The sequence below is a fragment of the Macaca mulatta genome, chromosome X (assembly GCF_049350105.2).
Source record: "Macaca mulatta isolate MMU2019108-1 chromosome X, T2T-MMU8v2.0, whole genome shotgun sequence".
NCBI classification, from domain to species: Eukaryota; Metazoa; Chordata; class Mammalia; order Primates; family Cercopithecidae; genus Macaca; species Macaca mulatta.
In genome coordinates, this window is record NC_133426.1 from 119,325,120 (window position 1) to 119,339,975 (window position 14,856).

General features: G+C 42.6%; 1 protein-coding gene across 2 annotated transcripts in view; it reads right to left on the reverse strand.

Annotated features, from left to right (window-relative positions):
- Positions 1-341: 341 nt before the first annotated feature.
- LHFPL1 (LHFPL tetraspan subfamily member 1) overlaps positions 342-14,856 on the reverse strand; it is a 58,112-nt gene continuing 43,597 nt past the window's right edge. The window contains exon 3 of one of the 2 annotated variants that reach the window (XM_028841794.2): positions 342-2,857. In XM_028841794.2, coding sequence (XP_028697627.1) covers positions 2,676-2,857 — 182 coding nt within the window. In that variant the 3' untranslated portion in view covers positions 342-2,675. The remainder of the gene's footprint in view (positions 2,858-14,856) is intronic. The other variant, NM_001265846.1, reaches the window with a different exon arrangement.

Consider the following 14,856-nt stretch of genomic DNA (forward strand, 5'->3'; position numbering starts at 1 on the left):
CTCTTTCTATGCCTCACCATCAGTGGTAAGTTCCCTTAACCCTGCACACACCATCATAAATTGTCCTTTCACTGAGCTCATCTCCGCTAAACTCCTTGAGTATACCGTCTTTTTCTTGGCAGGATTCTGACTTATACAGTCACTTTGACAAAGTCTATCCTACAGAAATCCAGAAGGTTGCCTAGCCCGAGAAGAGAGATCGACTGATCCAACTATCTTTTCTGAAGTGAGCTATCTGCCTTTTCTCAAATATTTGACATATTCTCTATACCGTGGGCCTTCCTAAATTAAAGTTACATTATTGTGTCGACACAATAAAATTGAGGTTTAAGGTAGTTGCATTTTTGTTTTAGCTGTTCTTAGTCATCTTTCTTAAAGAAAGGAGGTGCTGCAAACACATTGCTTCCTTCCCAGTGAGGTATGTTCAAGTTGGCCTTACCTTAAACACTTAATGCAGTTCCATGAGGGAGATAATACGTGAAATGAATTCAATCACCAGTTCCCTACCACCTGTTATTCATCTTGCATTTGCCATCTTGATGATAGGAGTCGCTCACATACCAGAGTGGTCATCCCAAAATTTTCACTTGCCAATACCTACACATATCCATTAGACAACGTACTTCCTAAATATCTTCTTTCAAATTCATCTGTCTTCTCCGGCCTCACAGTCACTACCTTCCTCCAGGCCTTGATCGTTTTAAACTTAGATTATTGAAATATCTCTAGTTCTCCTCTTCTTTTCTTTCATTCTCCTCACTTTAGCCAAACTTATCTTTGAAAGCTACAAGTTTGTTCATGTCACTTCCCTTTCAATGACCCTTCTTCAGGATAAAATTCAAATGCCTTATTATGGAGTAAAAGGTCCCACGGAATCTGGCTACTGCTTCCCTTTTCAATTTCAGCTTTTGCCACCTCTTTTTACACCCATCTGTCATTCTAATGCTGTCTCCATGACTTGGCTGCCATCATTGCTTGTCTTGTGCACTCTTTGCCTTTGCTGACAAAGCTCCTGCTATTCATCTTTCGGACCCATCTTAGGTATCTTCTTTGCTAGGATGCTTTCCCATGAACCCCTTCATGCCAGGTTGGTTTAATGACTTCTCTGTGATCATTTAGCTATTCTTCTTCACTTTTCTAGCACTTAATACACTGACAAGTACTTGTCGACATGTCTCTCAATACCTCACCACTATCCCTTTTAAGGTGAGAAATTGTCTTTGTCCTTTTATCCCCAGAACTTAGCACAGAATGTGTCACACAGTAAGATACTCAAGAAATGTTTTCTGAATGAGTGACTCAGTAATGAATCAACTATAGATGGGGGAAGCATTTAAATTCACTTACCTATGTAAAGCCAATGGAAGAATTCTGACCTCTCATGAGATGGAATGTAACTTATGAAGCCAGTTTTTTTCTATTTCTATCCCTCTAGGTAGGGCTGTACCAAAAACATGCTGGAATTATTAAGAATAGAAACAGATGAGCTGGCCTTTTGAATCACGGGCCCTCCTCATTCCCTAAAGCTGTAGTTATGGAACAATAGAGCTGGCCTGAATTAACTGGGGTGGGGGGGGAGGAGTGAGACAAACTCTGCCCCCAGGAGACAACAAGTTCTTCTATACCATCCATCAACCTTGAGCACAGATGGGATGGAGTCCAGGCCTAAAAATACATCAGCCCTAGGTGACATCAGTGCTGTGTTCTTTTGTGGCTAACTCGCCCCAGATGGAGGAGAGATCATTTGACGAACAGTCTTTGAAACAGGCAGATGAACTTATGTCACATTAGGAGTGACTATAGGGGGTAAAAGGCCACCGTGGATTTCCTAGTCAATAAAAATGATCTCTGATAGAAATTTCAATAAGTATCTAACAGAAACATCCTTGTCACTGTCACTGTCACCATGAATTTAAATTGATTGAGTGCCCCACAAATGCTAGTCTATTCTCAGTACATTTGATGAACACTATTTCTGTATCTCTAAAGGATTAGGGAATATTTGCTACTATATATTTTTTTTGCTCATCACCCAGTCAGAACACAAAATGAATGCCTATGAATATTCTAAAGCATAATGAGGAAGGGGCTCCAGGCTAAATGCAAGTATCCTTGACTAACGTTTTCCCCACTGTGAGTCACCCTCCCCCCTCTCCCGAAGCTTCCCCACAACCAGGGGGAAAAAGAAAAGTGGGGAAAAAGAAAAGCAGGGAAGAAAAAGGAAGAGTCAAGGTGTACTCCTGATAATGACACAAAAATTGAGCAGTAGTACTCCAGAGATGTTTGGGGGTAGCAATAAATACTTGGGAATGAACTGTGTGAATGGAGTGGTAGGAACCAGCCCTGCCCATCTCATGCTCCCTCCCTGCACAGCTATTCTTACCCAGCCTTAGCTTTGGATCCTATTTTGCATAAAGGAGTACTTTGGGTCTTCGGGTTAGCAGGTACTTGCCAGTTGGGTAAATGTCTGAGATTGTTTCCTCTAGATGAATTTTATAAACAGCCAGTGACCTACTGGCTAAAAGATAAGTGAAAATGAATGACAGTTAGTTTAAAAAACATGCAAACACTAAGCTACACTAATGACAGTTAGATGACAAATGGCCTAATCCTTAGTAGCTCTTTTCAGGGCTCTCTCCTCCCATTTCCCACCCTCTCCAATCTTCTTTCAAAGCTCAAGGTTTGAGGCAATGGTCAAGCTCCATAGCATAAGAATTGGTATTCCTCATGATGCTCTCCACCAATATGACAGGCTTGGGGTTTCTTCCAGCAAAGCAAGAGAGCCAGGTGCAGATCAACATGGCTGCAGCTGCTCCACCTCCAGCACAGTAATAGGCCCAGCCAAGCCGACACGTACCTGTGAGAACAGGGACAGAGAATGAGGATTGGGTTGTCTTTTCATATTTTCTCTTTGGTAGTGAACTATAGAAATGATTCCAGAAAGTATCGTTTTTATACATTCTCTTTGAGATGCTATGGTTAGGGTGAGAATAGGAAACAGTGAATGCCCCTGGGCTTCCTATTTTCTTCTTTCCTTCTGTGCTGACTGCTGATCTTTGCTTTTTAGCAAGAGGTTGTAAGATTTTATTTTTTTGTTAGAGTAGGAGCCTGGGGGTGGTATGGGTGGCAATGCTAATGACAATGATGACAAGAACAACTTGATAAGATGTCAAGCATTATGCTAAGCTCTTTAAACATATACCTCACTGATCATTACAGTAATTATATGAGATAGGTACTCTTATTATCCCTGTTTTACAAAGGACAAAGCAACTGAGGCACACACAGCTACAGAAGATGAGGCAACTGAAAACCACACAGCTGGCAAGTGCTAAAGATATAAATGCTGACTCATCATGACTTCAAAACTCCACACTTTTAACCACAGTGATAGAATACTGTACATGGGCTGCCTGCATCATCAGGGGATTAGACAGGTAAAATAAAATCCACTCCCTCTTACATCATGTCTCTAGCCTAACCTAGCCTTCCAACACCCAGGAAAGAAATATGCATTGGAATCAAAGCCAAGCTTTGAAGTAGGTAGTTTTCTCTTTATAAGGTAACGGGAAAGGTCACCTGCTCAAAGACATCCACCCCACCACCTGCTATTCCATCAGAGACAGGTTCCTTTGTCTGAAAGATTTGTGACTTTTCAGCCATCCTTCAGAAAATGTCAATGCCTAGAGAAATAAGAGCTATTACTTTAAAAGGTATCAAAGTAACTAACTGCTAAAATAAAGTTAAGCAAACAGGACTCCATAAATTATGGTAGGGTCCCAGTGATACAAAATTGCAGAAAGGCCCTGAAAAGAAAGATAGGCAGCAACTTTCACCAACCTCTAAATCTTGAAGAAAGTTAATCCTGACTACAGTCAGTGGAAGATGTCAAGATTGATCTGTATGACAATTTATTTTTTAAAAGGCTAAATTCAAATAACCAATTATTTATTTTCATATGGTACCTGGTGAACCTTAATTTTACTGCTTTTAATTGATTAGTTGGTGTGTCCTAGAAAGAGTCTAAGATGGCCCCAAGCTTGGCTGCTTTCCTTTCCCATTCAGGCCAGCCTAATTTATCCTCACATTTCCCATCTCAGAAATAAAGTAGTCTACCACCAAGTCATGTCTCATGCTGTTTATCCTGCCAGAAACATCTTCTCTCCTCTTATTCACCAGTCTATAGCTTCCTCAGAGCACAATCCAGAACTTGGTACCTGCTTGAAGCCCTCCCTTAATTCACTCCATTGGGCTCATATCACCTCAACCAAGTAGCCCTCCAGGAATGTATCTGTATACTCCATAAACAGATGTACCTGCTGGACAAAATATTGGGAGAAAGATTTACATTTCACAGTTTTATCTGTCCTTTCCTCTCTTCCAGATTGTTGGCTCAATAGTACAGATGCATTTGTTTCTTTTTGTGATTATACTTTCATGTGCTCTATCCACAGTGGGTACCATTTCAGTATGTGTGATTTAGCCTAACAGTACTTCAAAGCTGAGTACATTGGCATTTTCAACCCTTAACACCTAAAACTACGGCTTAAATTTTGAATTAAAGTTGAAAAACCAGTGAATATAGTATTTTATTTCTTTCTGGAATGTGCCCTGATCCCTTGTACCTTAAGGCTTATGTACATTCTGTTTCCTTTGCCTAAAATATTTACTGCATGTGCACGTGTATGCATATACTTTCCACTACTTTCTTTACTTAGTCAATGTTTAATAATTCCTCAGAACTAAACATAATCATTAATTCTTCAGTAAAGTTTTCTCTGACCTTCCTAAGTCAACTTCCCTCGTCAGAGGCTCTCACAATACCATGTATCCTTCCTCTCTACTTGAATGGGTGAATGGATCCCTTATCCCCTCTTATGACCAGTGTCAAGTGTTACAGTCCTTCAGAGGAAATAGTACTTTACCAATAGACCTGGGCAGTCATATAAGTTCCTGAACTCCTGTGGTCCCACCCAAAATCATGGTGAAAGCCCAATTACAGCAGCTATGAAAATAGTGCAAACCTCAGAAAGAGCAAATTTGAAAGAGAAGCCTCCTTTGAGAAAGGAGCTCAACTATCTCCAAAGTAGTTTAAACAAGAACAACAATGGTGGACTCTGAAGACAGTAAACTGAAGAATAACGTATAGAGACAAGCAGCCTATAGAGCTGTATCCCCGCCTTGTTGTTCCTCCCCCTAGACACACAGACACACACACACTCATGTACACACAGACTCCCTGGTTCACATACACAAAGTAGGAAGGTTTGAAGGATGTTTTGGAATTCACAGAGTGAAAACTCCAGAGACTGGAAAACCTTCAACTTCTTGCCATCACTGGGAGGAAGACTGCAGACTTTATTGCAGCTACTTCACAAACCATAATATGAGGCTCTGGTGATAGCCCTGGGAACTCTCTCAGAAACAGAGAGGTAGAGGCAGAAATCCAGACCAAGTCTCTTTACTCCCAATTCAGTGCTGTGCCCTCTGCAGGTTTTTTCATCATACCCAAAAGCATTTTCCTCTTACGGGACCCTTGACCTGTAAGCCCTAAGGAGGGGGGTTCCTAAGTCAAGTTGTAATAGACTCACCTGAGCTTCTCTTCTAACCCCCTCCAACAAAAATCTCCTGTACTCACCTGGCAGAGGAGACAGGAGCCAGCTCTCAGGTAGGCCCATTGTCAAGCAACTTCATCCTCCCCAGCTTATTCCAAATCTAGTCTAGGTAAGACATCAAAAGTCTCATTTTGTTTCTTCAGCTGCCTGTCAGGTCATCCCCTCATTCGAGGAGCAAGGATATTTCTATTAGGTACATGCACCCTGGGATCAGGGAAAGACTCATTTCTCTGAATGAAGAGAATAAATGCATAGCATGCCATTACCCCAAAGCCCTAGGCAGGAAGAAAGCTGACAGAGTGGTCAGCTCCAGAGTGAAGAACTGGCTAGAAAGGCCCCAATAAACCTCACTGAAGCCAGACCAGGTATCACTGGGCTAGGAGCCAACACTAAAGTGCTCCTATTGCCATCCCAAGTGCCTTGTGAATTCCCTCTCACAGAGATTCCTGTTAGACCTCTGAAGGCATCTAAGCCCCAGGCTGCTGTCATAAAGGAAACTAAGGAGAAAGAGGGGAAATATCTCTTACATCCACATCCCTCCCCACAACTCTACCTGTTATCTACTGGAGGAAAGGAAGAGATTATATCATTGGCATTGTGAAAGAAAAAGAAAAGCAGACCTTTTAAGAACTACCTTACCATTTGGAGAGCCACTGTAAGCACTCAGTTACTCCACAGAAAACTTGCATGCTGGTCTGATGGCTCACTGAGAAAACCTTCTATGGAAGGGTGCGAAAGTAGGGAGCAGGTGGCAATGAGTTGCCATATTTTACCTCTTGTCGCCTTTTAGTGAAGTCCTGTGGACCATCATCTATTCCTAAATCCCATTATTTAAAGTACTATTGATCCTTATTTTCATCTGACAAACATGTATTGAGTACCAACTATATGCTAGGCATTTTTAATACACAATCTCATTTAATTCTCATAATAGCCATGATTATTTCCATTTACTGCTCAGGGAACTGCGTTTCAGAAAGGTAGATGACTTGGCCCACTTATAAGTGTCAGAATTGCAATTTGACTGCCAGACCTAACTCAAAGTTCATGATCATCCATTTCAACCATGCTAGGAGAATGAAACCAAGAACACAAATTACTACAGTCCAAGTCTTACGAGAATATACAATGTCTTCAGCCAATTACTTCACCTTTCTGGACCTCCGTTTCCTTTGTTTTTAGTGGAAGGATTTACTGAAGAGAATTCTAAAAGCCCTTCCAGTTCATATTTTCTATTGTAGTATGACTATGATAAGTGCTTTAAGAGATATATGTGTAAAATACTATAGGAATATCCAGGGAAGGAGGAATTATTTGCAGCTGGGAAAATTTGAGCTCAGGTAAGCCTTTGTAGATGCTACATTTCAACTTCGCTTTAGTAGTGGGAAGTGGGCATTCTAGGCAGAGGGAGTGGTTGGCGTGAGCCAAGTTATGTGAGTGAGAAAGCACATGACATGTTTCAGAAAAAGCATAACATTCAGAGTTGTTTCCAAAAAGGAGCTATAGTTGACAAAATAATAAACTGAATCTACATCAGGAGAGGTCATGAAATCTGTCATCTTTCTGACAAGCAGTGTGAAACAATGGAAAGTTTCTGAGCAGGGAACGATATGCTAGAGCAAGGTTTCTCAACCTTGGCGCTATTGACATTTGGGGTTGGACATTTATTTGGTGTGAGGGCGGGGGCAGGGGGCGGTTTTCCTGTACACTGTAACACCCTGGCTTCTACCCACTATATATCTATAGCAGCTTATTCTTCCTCCCCATCAAGTTGTGAAAACCAAAAATGTCACCAGACATTGCCAAATGTCCCCTGGTGTGAGGGGAGGTTGCTTTCTATTGAGAACCACTAAGTTAGAGGTATTGTTTGGAAATATTAACCTGAAAGGTCTATGTCAAATAGATTGGAGGTAAATGGAGGACATAGGCAGAGAGAGTTAACCAGAGGCCAGGGACACTGCTACACATCCAACAATACATAAAAAAGTTCTCCTCAACAGAAAGTGATCTGGCCAAAAAGTATCGATATTGTCTAGGTTGAGCAATCCTCATGTAGACAAACACCAGATATTTATACTTTAAATTATATTCAAAATAAATCTCGATGACTAAAAAATTAGCCCAACAGAATGGAAATTCCTCCCTTAAGAACGGCCATGCATGGTTCCTTCTTGACCTGGGAAGCAGACTGGGACCGAGGCATGGTCAGTCTTGAGCATTCTGGTATGTTACCCCCTGGAAGGCAAGGGAAACTCAAGGGGAGAGATCTCACAAGGTATTGAGGAGGAAGCACTGATTCCCTGGGAGTAAGGAGACAGGATAAACATATGAATAAATGTTTTGACTCCACCAGGTCTCAGCTCTTTAACCCTTAAAATGGGGAAAAATAATTAAGTACCTGCCTAAAGACATCACATTAGGATCAGATGCGTTCTTAAAGTCCCTTGAGAAACACCAGACTAACCGCTTCCTTGCCTTCAGATTAAATGCACTGACTCTACTTCCATGCTAGAATTGTTAAAAGTCTGTGTCCTTAGAAGATACTGCAGGGAGATGACATCACACCTAGAAATTTTCTCCATATCCATGCATGGGTGTCTGTGAAGAGAAAGATCGGTGGCAGGATAGGGGGAGAAAAGAGGTTCTAACTGCAAATTAGCTTTATGCAAAGATTCTGGTTGAGCCCTGAGAAAAGCCTATTCCTTTTTGTGCTCTTCTGTATCATTTCTAACACTCTATCTGTGAGTCACTCAACTCTAGTGTTGAATTTGCTGTGACAGAATCCCTCATATGAGTTATTAAATCATCACTCAGCAGTGGGCCTGACATTTAAATCAAGACACGTTGCTTTTATTCCAAGTTGCAAATCAAATTGGTTTGGAATTTGACTCTGTTTCCTTTGATGCAGCACTATGTTATGTTTTACAGCTCACTGTTTAGAGATAAATTGTCACTGGCAGCCACTTAAACTGACCACCCTCCCTAGAGCCGCAGTCATATGCCCTTCAGGGTTGTGGTGTCTGGCTAGTTGTCAATGGGTCATGATGAGCTATGGGGAGTTAGCCCTAAACCAGTGCTTGTGGTGGGACCTAGCATTGGTGTGAGCATCAAAATTATGGACCAGAGTGAGTCAGAATCTGATAGAGTGGCTCCCTCATTCAGGGGGCATGTGCAGAATGCCAGCTTAGAAACCAAGAATGCTCGAGAGTGAATCAAAAAAATGAGTTCTCTTTGGAGGAAGAAGGAAACAATGTCGAAAAGAAAGGGCATAAAAAGAGTGAGGTAAGTCTGTCTTTTGAGTGAGTTGAGTCTTCTCTTTCAGAGAATCATCTGATGAAATTCCAGGCTCCTGAAAGGTTGGAGGAAGAGTCAGGGAAGCAGGGATATAGCAAGCCCATAATGACAACTAACACCTCCAAAACTGAATAAGGCTGCATGAAATGTAATGGCACCTTCAGATCTATGACAATTTAATTTCACACAAGTGTTGCCAACAGTCAAGTTCTGAGAGCTGCTACTGTAGAAGAAAAAAACAAGCATGCTAGGACCCCGGATTATGGTAAGAAGTGTTCGATATTGGTGTGGCAGGGGAGAGGCTCATGAAGATGGGGTAAGAATTGTGAAGCAGTTTGGAGTTTCAGGGTCAAGCAAGAAGGGAAAAATCAATTTGGACAACATGAATAGTTCAAAGGTGTAGATAGAGGGTTGTATTCCACTAGAAAGATGAGATCCAATTTCTAGGAATTATTGCAATCAGAAGACTGGAGAGTGTTTCAGGTAAGGGGCAAAGAGAACAATATTAGCATTTGTTTTTTCATCTAAAATACTCCAATAATCAGGAAGTTTAAGAGACACTGCTCTGGCCTTAGATAGGCAAAAGAAGGGAAGGAATGACACCAAGGATAGAGAAGAACCTAAAATGGGAACCTGCATATATCATCCTCAACTTCACCACCCAGTGTAGAGGGACAGGACAGATATGCAGAGAAGTCTGCTTGGGAGTGACCCGGGGGTCTCGATGGCCTTCATAGGCTTCCACATATCAAGCCAGGTAGCCTATACTGGCCCTGAGGACAAAACCCTCAGCTACAGAGAAACGCCTAGGAATCCTTTGGAATTTGATAGAGTAGGGAGTGAGGCGAGGGAATAGAGAGAAATCAAAGAAGAGAAAGAGACTACAGGAGAATCAAGGGGGCGGGTGGAAGATTAGAACACTAGAGATAGGATCATGGCACATGGAGACTGATGGCTGGGGAAGGTTAAGCTTTTACAGACCTCTTCCTATTGAGGGTATTATATTTTCCAAAGCAAACTCAGTTCAGGAAAGCCAGCTGTTCTTCTCAACACTGTGGCACCATCTAAAGTCATGAAACCAGGTAACAATCCATCTCCCAAACTACCGTTTGGTACACATGGTAGAGTAAGGGAGGAAGTGGTGGTTGCTATTCACTGACTCAACATATTTTTGCCATGAGGACTTGAATTTTATATTAGCAAGAGCTGGTGGTCGCATCTGTTCAGAAACATACTGTTGACTTTAGGGTCTTTATAGGTAGCAACATAAAAACATTTTTAATGCAGCCAAGCTAAATGAGCAGAGAACTTTCTCTGCTAGGTTCAGCAAACACAGATGAATAATCCACAAAGATAAAGCAAAGCCAACGAATTCAAGAGCAATTGCCAAACATCCTACCACCCCCACCACGGCCCCCAGCAAAAAGACAGCCAAAGCTATGAGAACATCTCTCTTCTCACTCTCCAAGCTGGGCGTGAGTGTCAACAGCAGCCCAGATTGGAGGCCCAGAACCTACTGAAGATTCCAGAAGCCTGCCAGGCTCCTTTGCCAGAGAATAATAATAAAAAAAAAAAACCCACTGAAAACTTCAGTTGTTCAGGTAAATATGCTATTGTGAGTAGCCACTGACTTTTTGGTCCAGTCAGGTCTGCTGGAGGGGTAGGACATTCTGGGTTTTCAACTTCATCGCGGTTCAACCCAATGTTCCAAAGGGTAAGGGAAGACCAGAGCACTTGCTAGAAAGTCCATGCGAGTACTCAAAGAAGAGCCAAGCCCTCATGATGACAGAAATGCCCTGATTTGGCTGATTTTTCTTTTCTCTCTCACACACTTCTGCCAAACAAGTTGAGTCTTTCAATTAAAATCTTCCTCGCAACTATTGAGCATTAGCTTCCGACATTTCCTCATGTTTTGCCAACCTGTATTGCTTATTTATATCGCTTTTCATATAGCTGTCCTGAGTTTTAGCTACTCTGCTCATCTACCATGTCTCAGGCCAAGTTAAATTGTGCTTCTAGGTTTCTCTCCAGATTTACCTTTAGCTGCCTCTGAAAAACACTTCTGTGTCACCCCGTGTTGCGTTTTATATAGCCTGTCAGCTACACCTGGAGCAGCTTCTCAGAAGAGCTTTGGGCGCTCTCCTCAAGGAGATGGGTTAAAACCCATCTGACCAAATATTGGATGTATTTGATTCAGCGCTAGCTCTTGAGGACACTTAGCCTCTAGGAAATTGGTTCCTCTCCCCTAACATCTGCTCAGTAGCCCTCTGCTTGCTTCCACTTAAACTTTCTCAGCTAAATAAGGCAGTTACTGGAATAGTAATAGCTAATATTGGTTAAATGCTTCTATATGCCAGTCACTATAGTAAGCTCTGTAAACATACTGTTTTCTCATAGGTAAGATCAACAAACTAGATGAGTGAAAGGGAGTCAGAAGCAGAAATGGGACAAGGAAATAGACTATTAGTGTGACAAGTGCTCCGATATGGACTGCTACAAGGATATAGGTGAGAGATATCAAATCCAATTGAAAGGAGCTGGGGAGTTTTCAGGGAAAAATAAGAAGTTAGCTAGGTAAGGAAGAAAAGAAGGGCATTCCTAGCAAACGGAGTAGCACATGCAAAGTTGCAAAGGGGTGGAGGAACATGGTATTTTCGAGGTGGCTGGGCAAGAGAAGAAGATAGGGTCGTGATGGAAGTGATAGTCAGAGTCCCTGTAGGCCTTGCTAAAGAATCCGGACTTCATCCTGAAGGCAATGGGGAACCACTACTAAAGAAGGACAATGACATCAGATTTGCATTTTAGAAATGTCAGTTTGTCCACCAAATGGGAGATAGATAAAGGGGTTAATGTGCAGTACCTGTGTGGAACAGGGAGAGAGAGAGTCGGGGCTATTTTCAGTAATCTAGATGAGAACTTACATAAAGAGAAGGAAGATAGATTCTAGAGTTCTTATTGTGTGCCTTAGCATAACAACAGTAATTTACTCCTGACGACACTACACATTTGTGATTGACATCATTATGGCTGCTTTTGTTAGATTCCATCTGTGTGTGTGTGTGTATGGATCATGTCTCCTCAAATAAACTACAGGCTTGTTGAAGACTATATCCTTAAATTCTTTGTAGTTTTTACAATGCCTTATTCAGCATCTTGAATACAGTGAATGTCCAGAATATGCTTACTGAGTGACTGTTACTAAGTTTTGACCTAATCCTCAAATATTCAAGAATGCTAGAAAGCCAGACCCAGTGAGCTGACTTACCTCAGGACTCAGAAGTGCATGTTCCCTCATTCTAGCCATCAAATTAGCCCCATACCAGCAATGTCAGCTTTGAACATTAACTATTTCCATCCATGCTTTATCAGCCAAAGAATAAACACCATAGAGACTTTTCCAGGTCCAAGGTTCCTGGGTAATGACAAATGCCACAAATACCACCCAATATGAGTTTGCCCTGTATCATTTTTAAGGTATTTTGTAATCCATTATCTCATTTATTTATTTTTCATTTGTTTTATTCATTCTTCAAGTCCCAGCCAGAGGCAGGAATTATTATAGAGGAAAGAATCGAACAGTCAGATAAAGTGTCTGACCAAGGTCCCCACTTAGAGAATATAGAGACTGAGCCCAGGTCTGTGTGTGCTCAGGAAGTCAGTGTGATACAGGAAGAAGAGTCTGGGATGAGAGTTACAGGGAACTGGGCTGGAAATCATGTCCTTGCACAAAATGAACCTCTGAGGCAAGCCACTTATCCTTTCTGTGTTTCAGCTTCTCCAAGAGTAAAGTGGAAGTGATACCACCTATCTCACAGAGCAGCTACAAAGGTCAAAAAGATGACACATGCAAAACACTTAGCGCCAGGCCTAGAATAATTAATACTTCTAGATCCTCTTCATCTCAGCTAAACATGCTCCCAACTGGTCCAACAAGTTCCCAAAAGCATCTGAGAGAGTAGTAAACTACAGATTCCTAGGCCTCACTCCAGCTCTACAAAATTAGTATGTCTGGGGAGAAAGCCCAGATGATTCTGATACACAGCTCCATGGGGAACCACTGGATATGACCATATCATTAGTCCACATCAGTCTAAAGCAAGAGGAATCAACATTTATTGGAAACCTATACTTGTGCTTGATGCAGTGCTAGCGGCTTTCACTTGAAAGATACATTTGTCTCCTTCTCATAATTTCTCACAGTTCACCAGGGTGTGGCTTGGTGACAAAGATCTGAAAAAGTCATATGACATAGAACCCAGATATAACATATATTTTCACCCCTGTAACTCTAGCCTCGCCAGGGAATTGCTCCTAGGATTACAGTTGTCCCTAGTTTTCCTCCTGGTTCCTGCCTTTGAAACCCATTTCACTTTATTTAAAAAACCTTCTATATTGTCCAACCTATACTAATAACAATAGTAATACTATCAGTTAATGTCAAGCCAAGTGGCTCAAGCCTGTAATCCCAGCACTTTAGGAGGCTGAGGTGGGCAGCTTACATGAGTCCAGGAATTCGAGATAGCCTGGGCAACATGGTGAAAAATATTTTTTTAAAAATATATTTTTTTGTTGAGACGGGGCTTCACCACGTTGCCCAGACATTAACCGGAAGAAACAGAAGCAAGGTTAAAGTGTGATTCACATCCTTTGAGCTAAGGATCAGAGGCAGGACTGAGAAAGCTGCAGAGAATGAATTCACCTGACTTTACTGCCATCGTGTGGTCATCTGATGCATAGACAACTGGCTCACAATTCTGCATTCATTTTTCCAGTCGTTGAGCCTACTAGGCCCTCTGCAAGGCAATATGAAAATAAGGCCAAGTGAAGCAGAAGACCTGCCCTTCAGGCTATTGTAACAGCCTTGTTTTCCTCTGGAGTCATCCAGCTGGAAGTCACCTTAGTCACCAACTACTCCAGTGGTGAGCACCCCATTCTCATGCAGACTATGTCAGAAAAGATAGAAATGTTTATAAGCACCGTCATTATTTTTCCGTTCAAAATGAAAGTAGCTTAGTGGCCCATGGGATGTATAGAGTCTCATTACTTTAAGCACCTCACTATTTTTAATAGAAGATGATCAGGGGCGGAGCAAGATGGCCGAATAGGAACAGCTCCAGTCTCCAACTCCCAGCGTGAGCGACACAGAAGACCAGTGATTTCTGCATTTTCAACTGAGGTACTGGGTTCATCTCACTGGGGAGTGCCGGACGATCGGTGCTGGTCAGCTGCTGCAGCCCGATCAGCGAGAGCTGAAGCAGGGCGAGGCATTGCCTCACCTGGGAAGCGCAAGGGGGAAGGGAATCCCTTTTCCTAGCCAGGGGAACTGAGACACACAACACCTGGAAAATCGGGTAACTCCCACCCCAATACTGCGCTTTAAGCAAACAGGCACACCAGGAGATCATATCCCACACCTGGCCGGGAGGGTCCCACACCCACGGAGCCTCCCTCATTGCTAGCACAGCAGTCTGTGATCTACCGGCAAGGCAGCAGCGAGGCTGCGGGAGGGGCGCCCGCCATTGCTGAGGCTTAAGTAGGTAAACAAAGCTGCTGGGAAGCTCGAACTGGGTGGAGCTCACAGCAGCTCAAGGAAACCTGCCTGTCTCTGTAGACTCCACCTCTGGGGACAGGGCACAGTAAACTAAGACACACAGACACCTCTGCACAGACGCAAACGACTCTGTCTGACAGCTTTGAAGAGAGCAGTGGATCTCCCAACACGGAAGTTGAGATCTGAGAAGGGACAGACTCCCTGCTCAAGTGGGTCCCTGACCCCTGAGTAGCCTAACTGGGAGACATCCCCCACTAGGGGCAGTCTGACACCCCACACCTCACAGGGTGGAGTACACCCCTGAGAGGAAGCTTCCAAAGCAAGAATCAGACAGGTACACTCGCTGTTCAGAAATATTCTATCTTCTGCAGCCTCTGCTGCTGATACCCAGGCAAA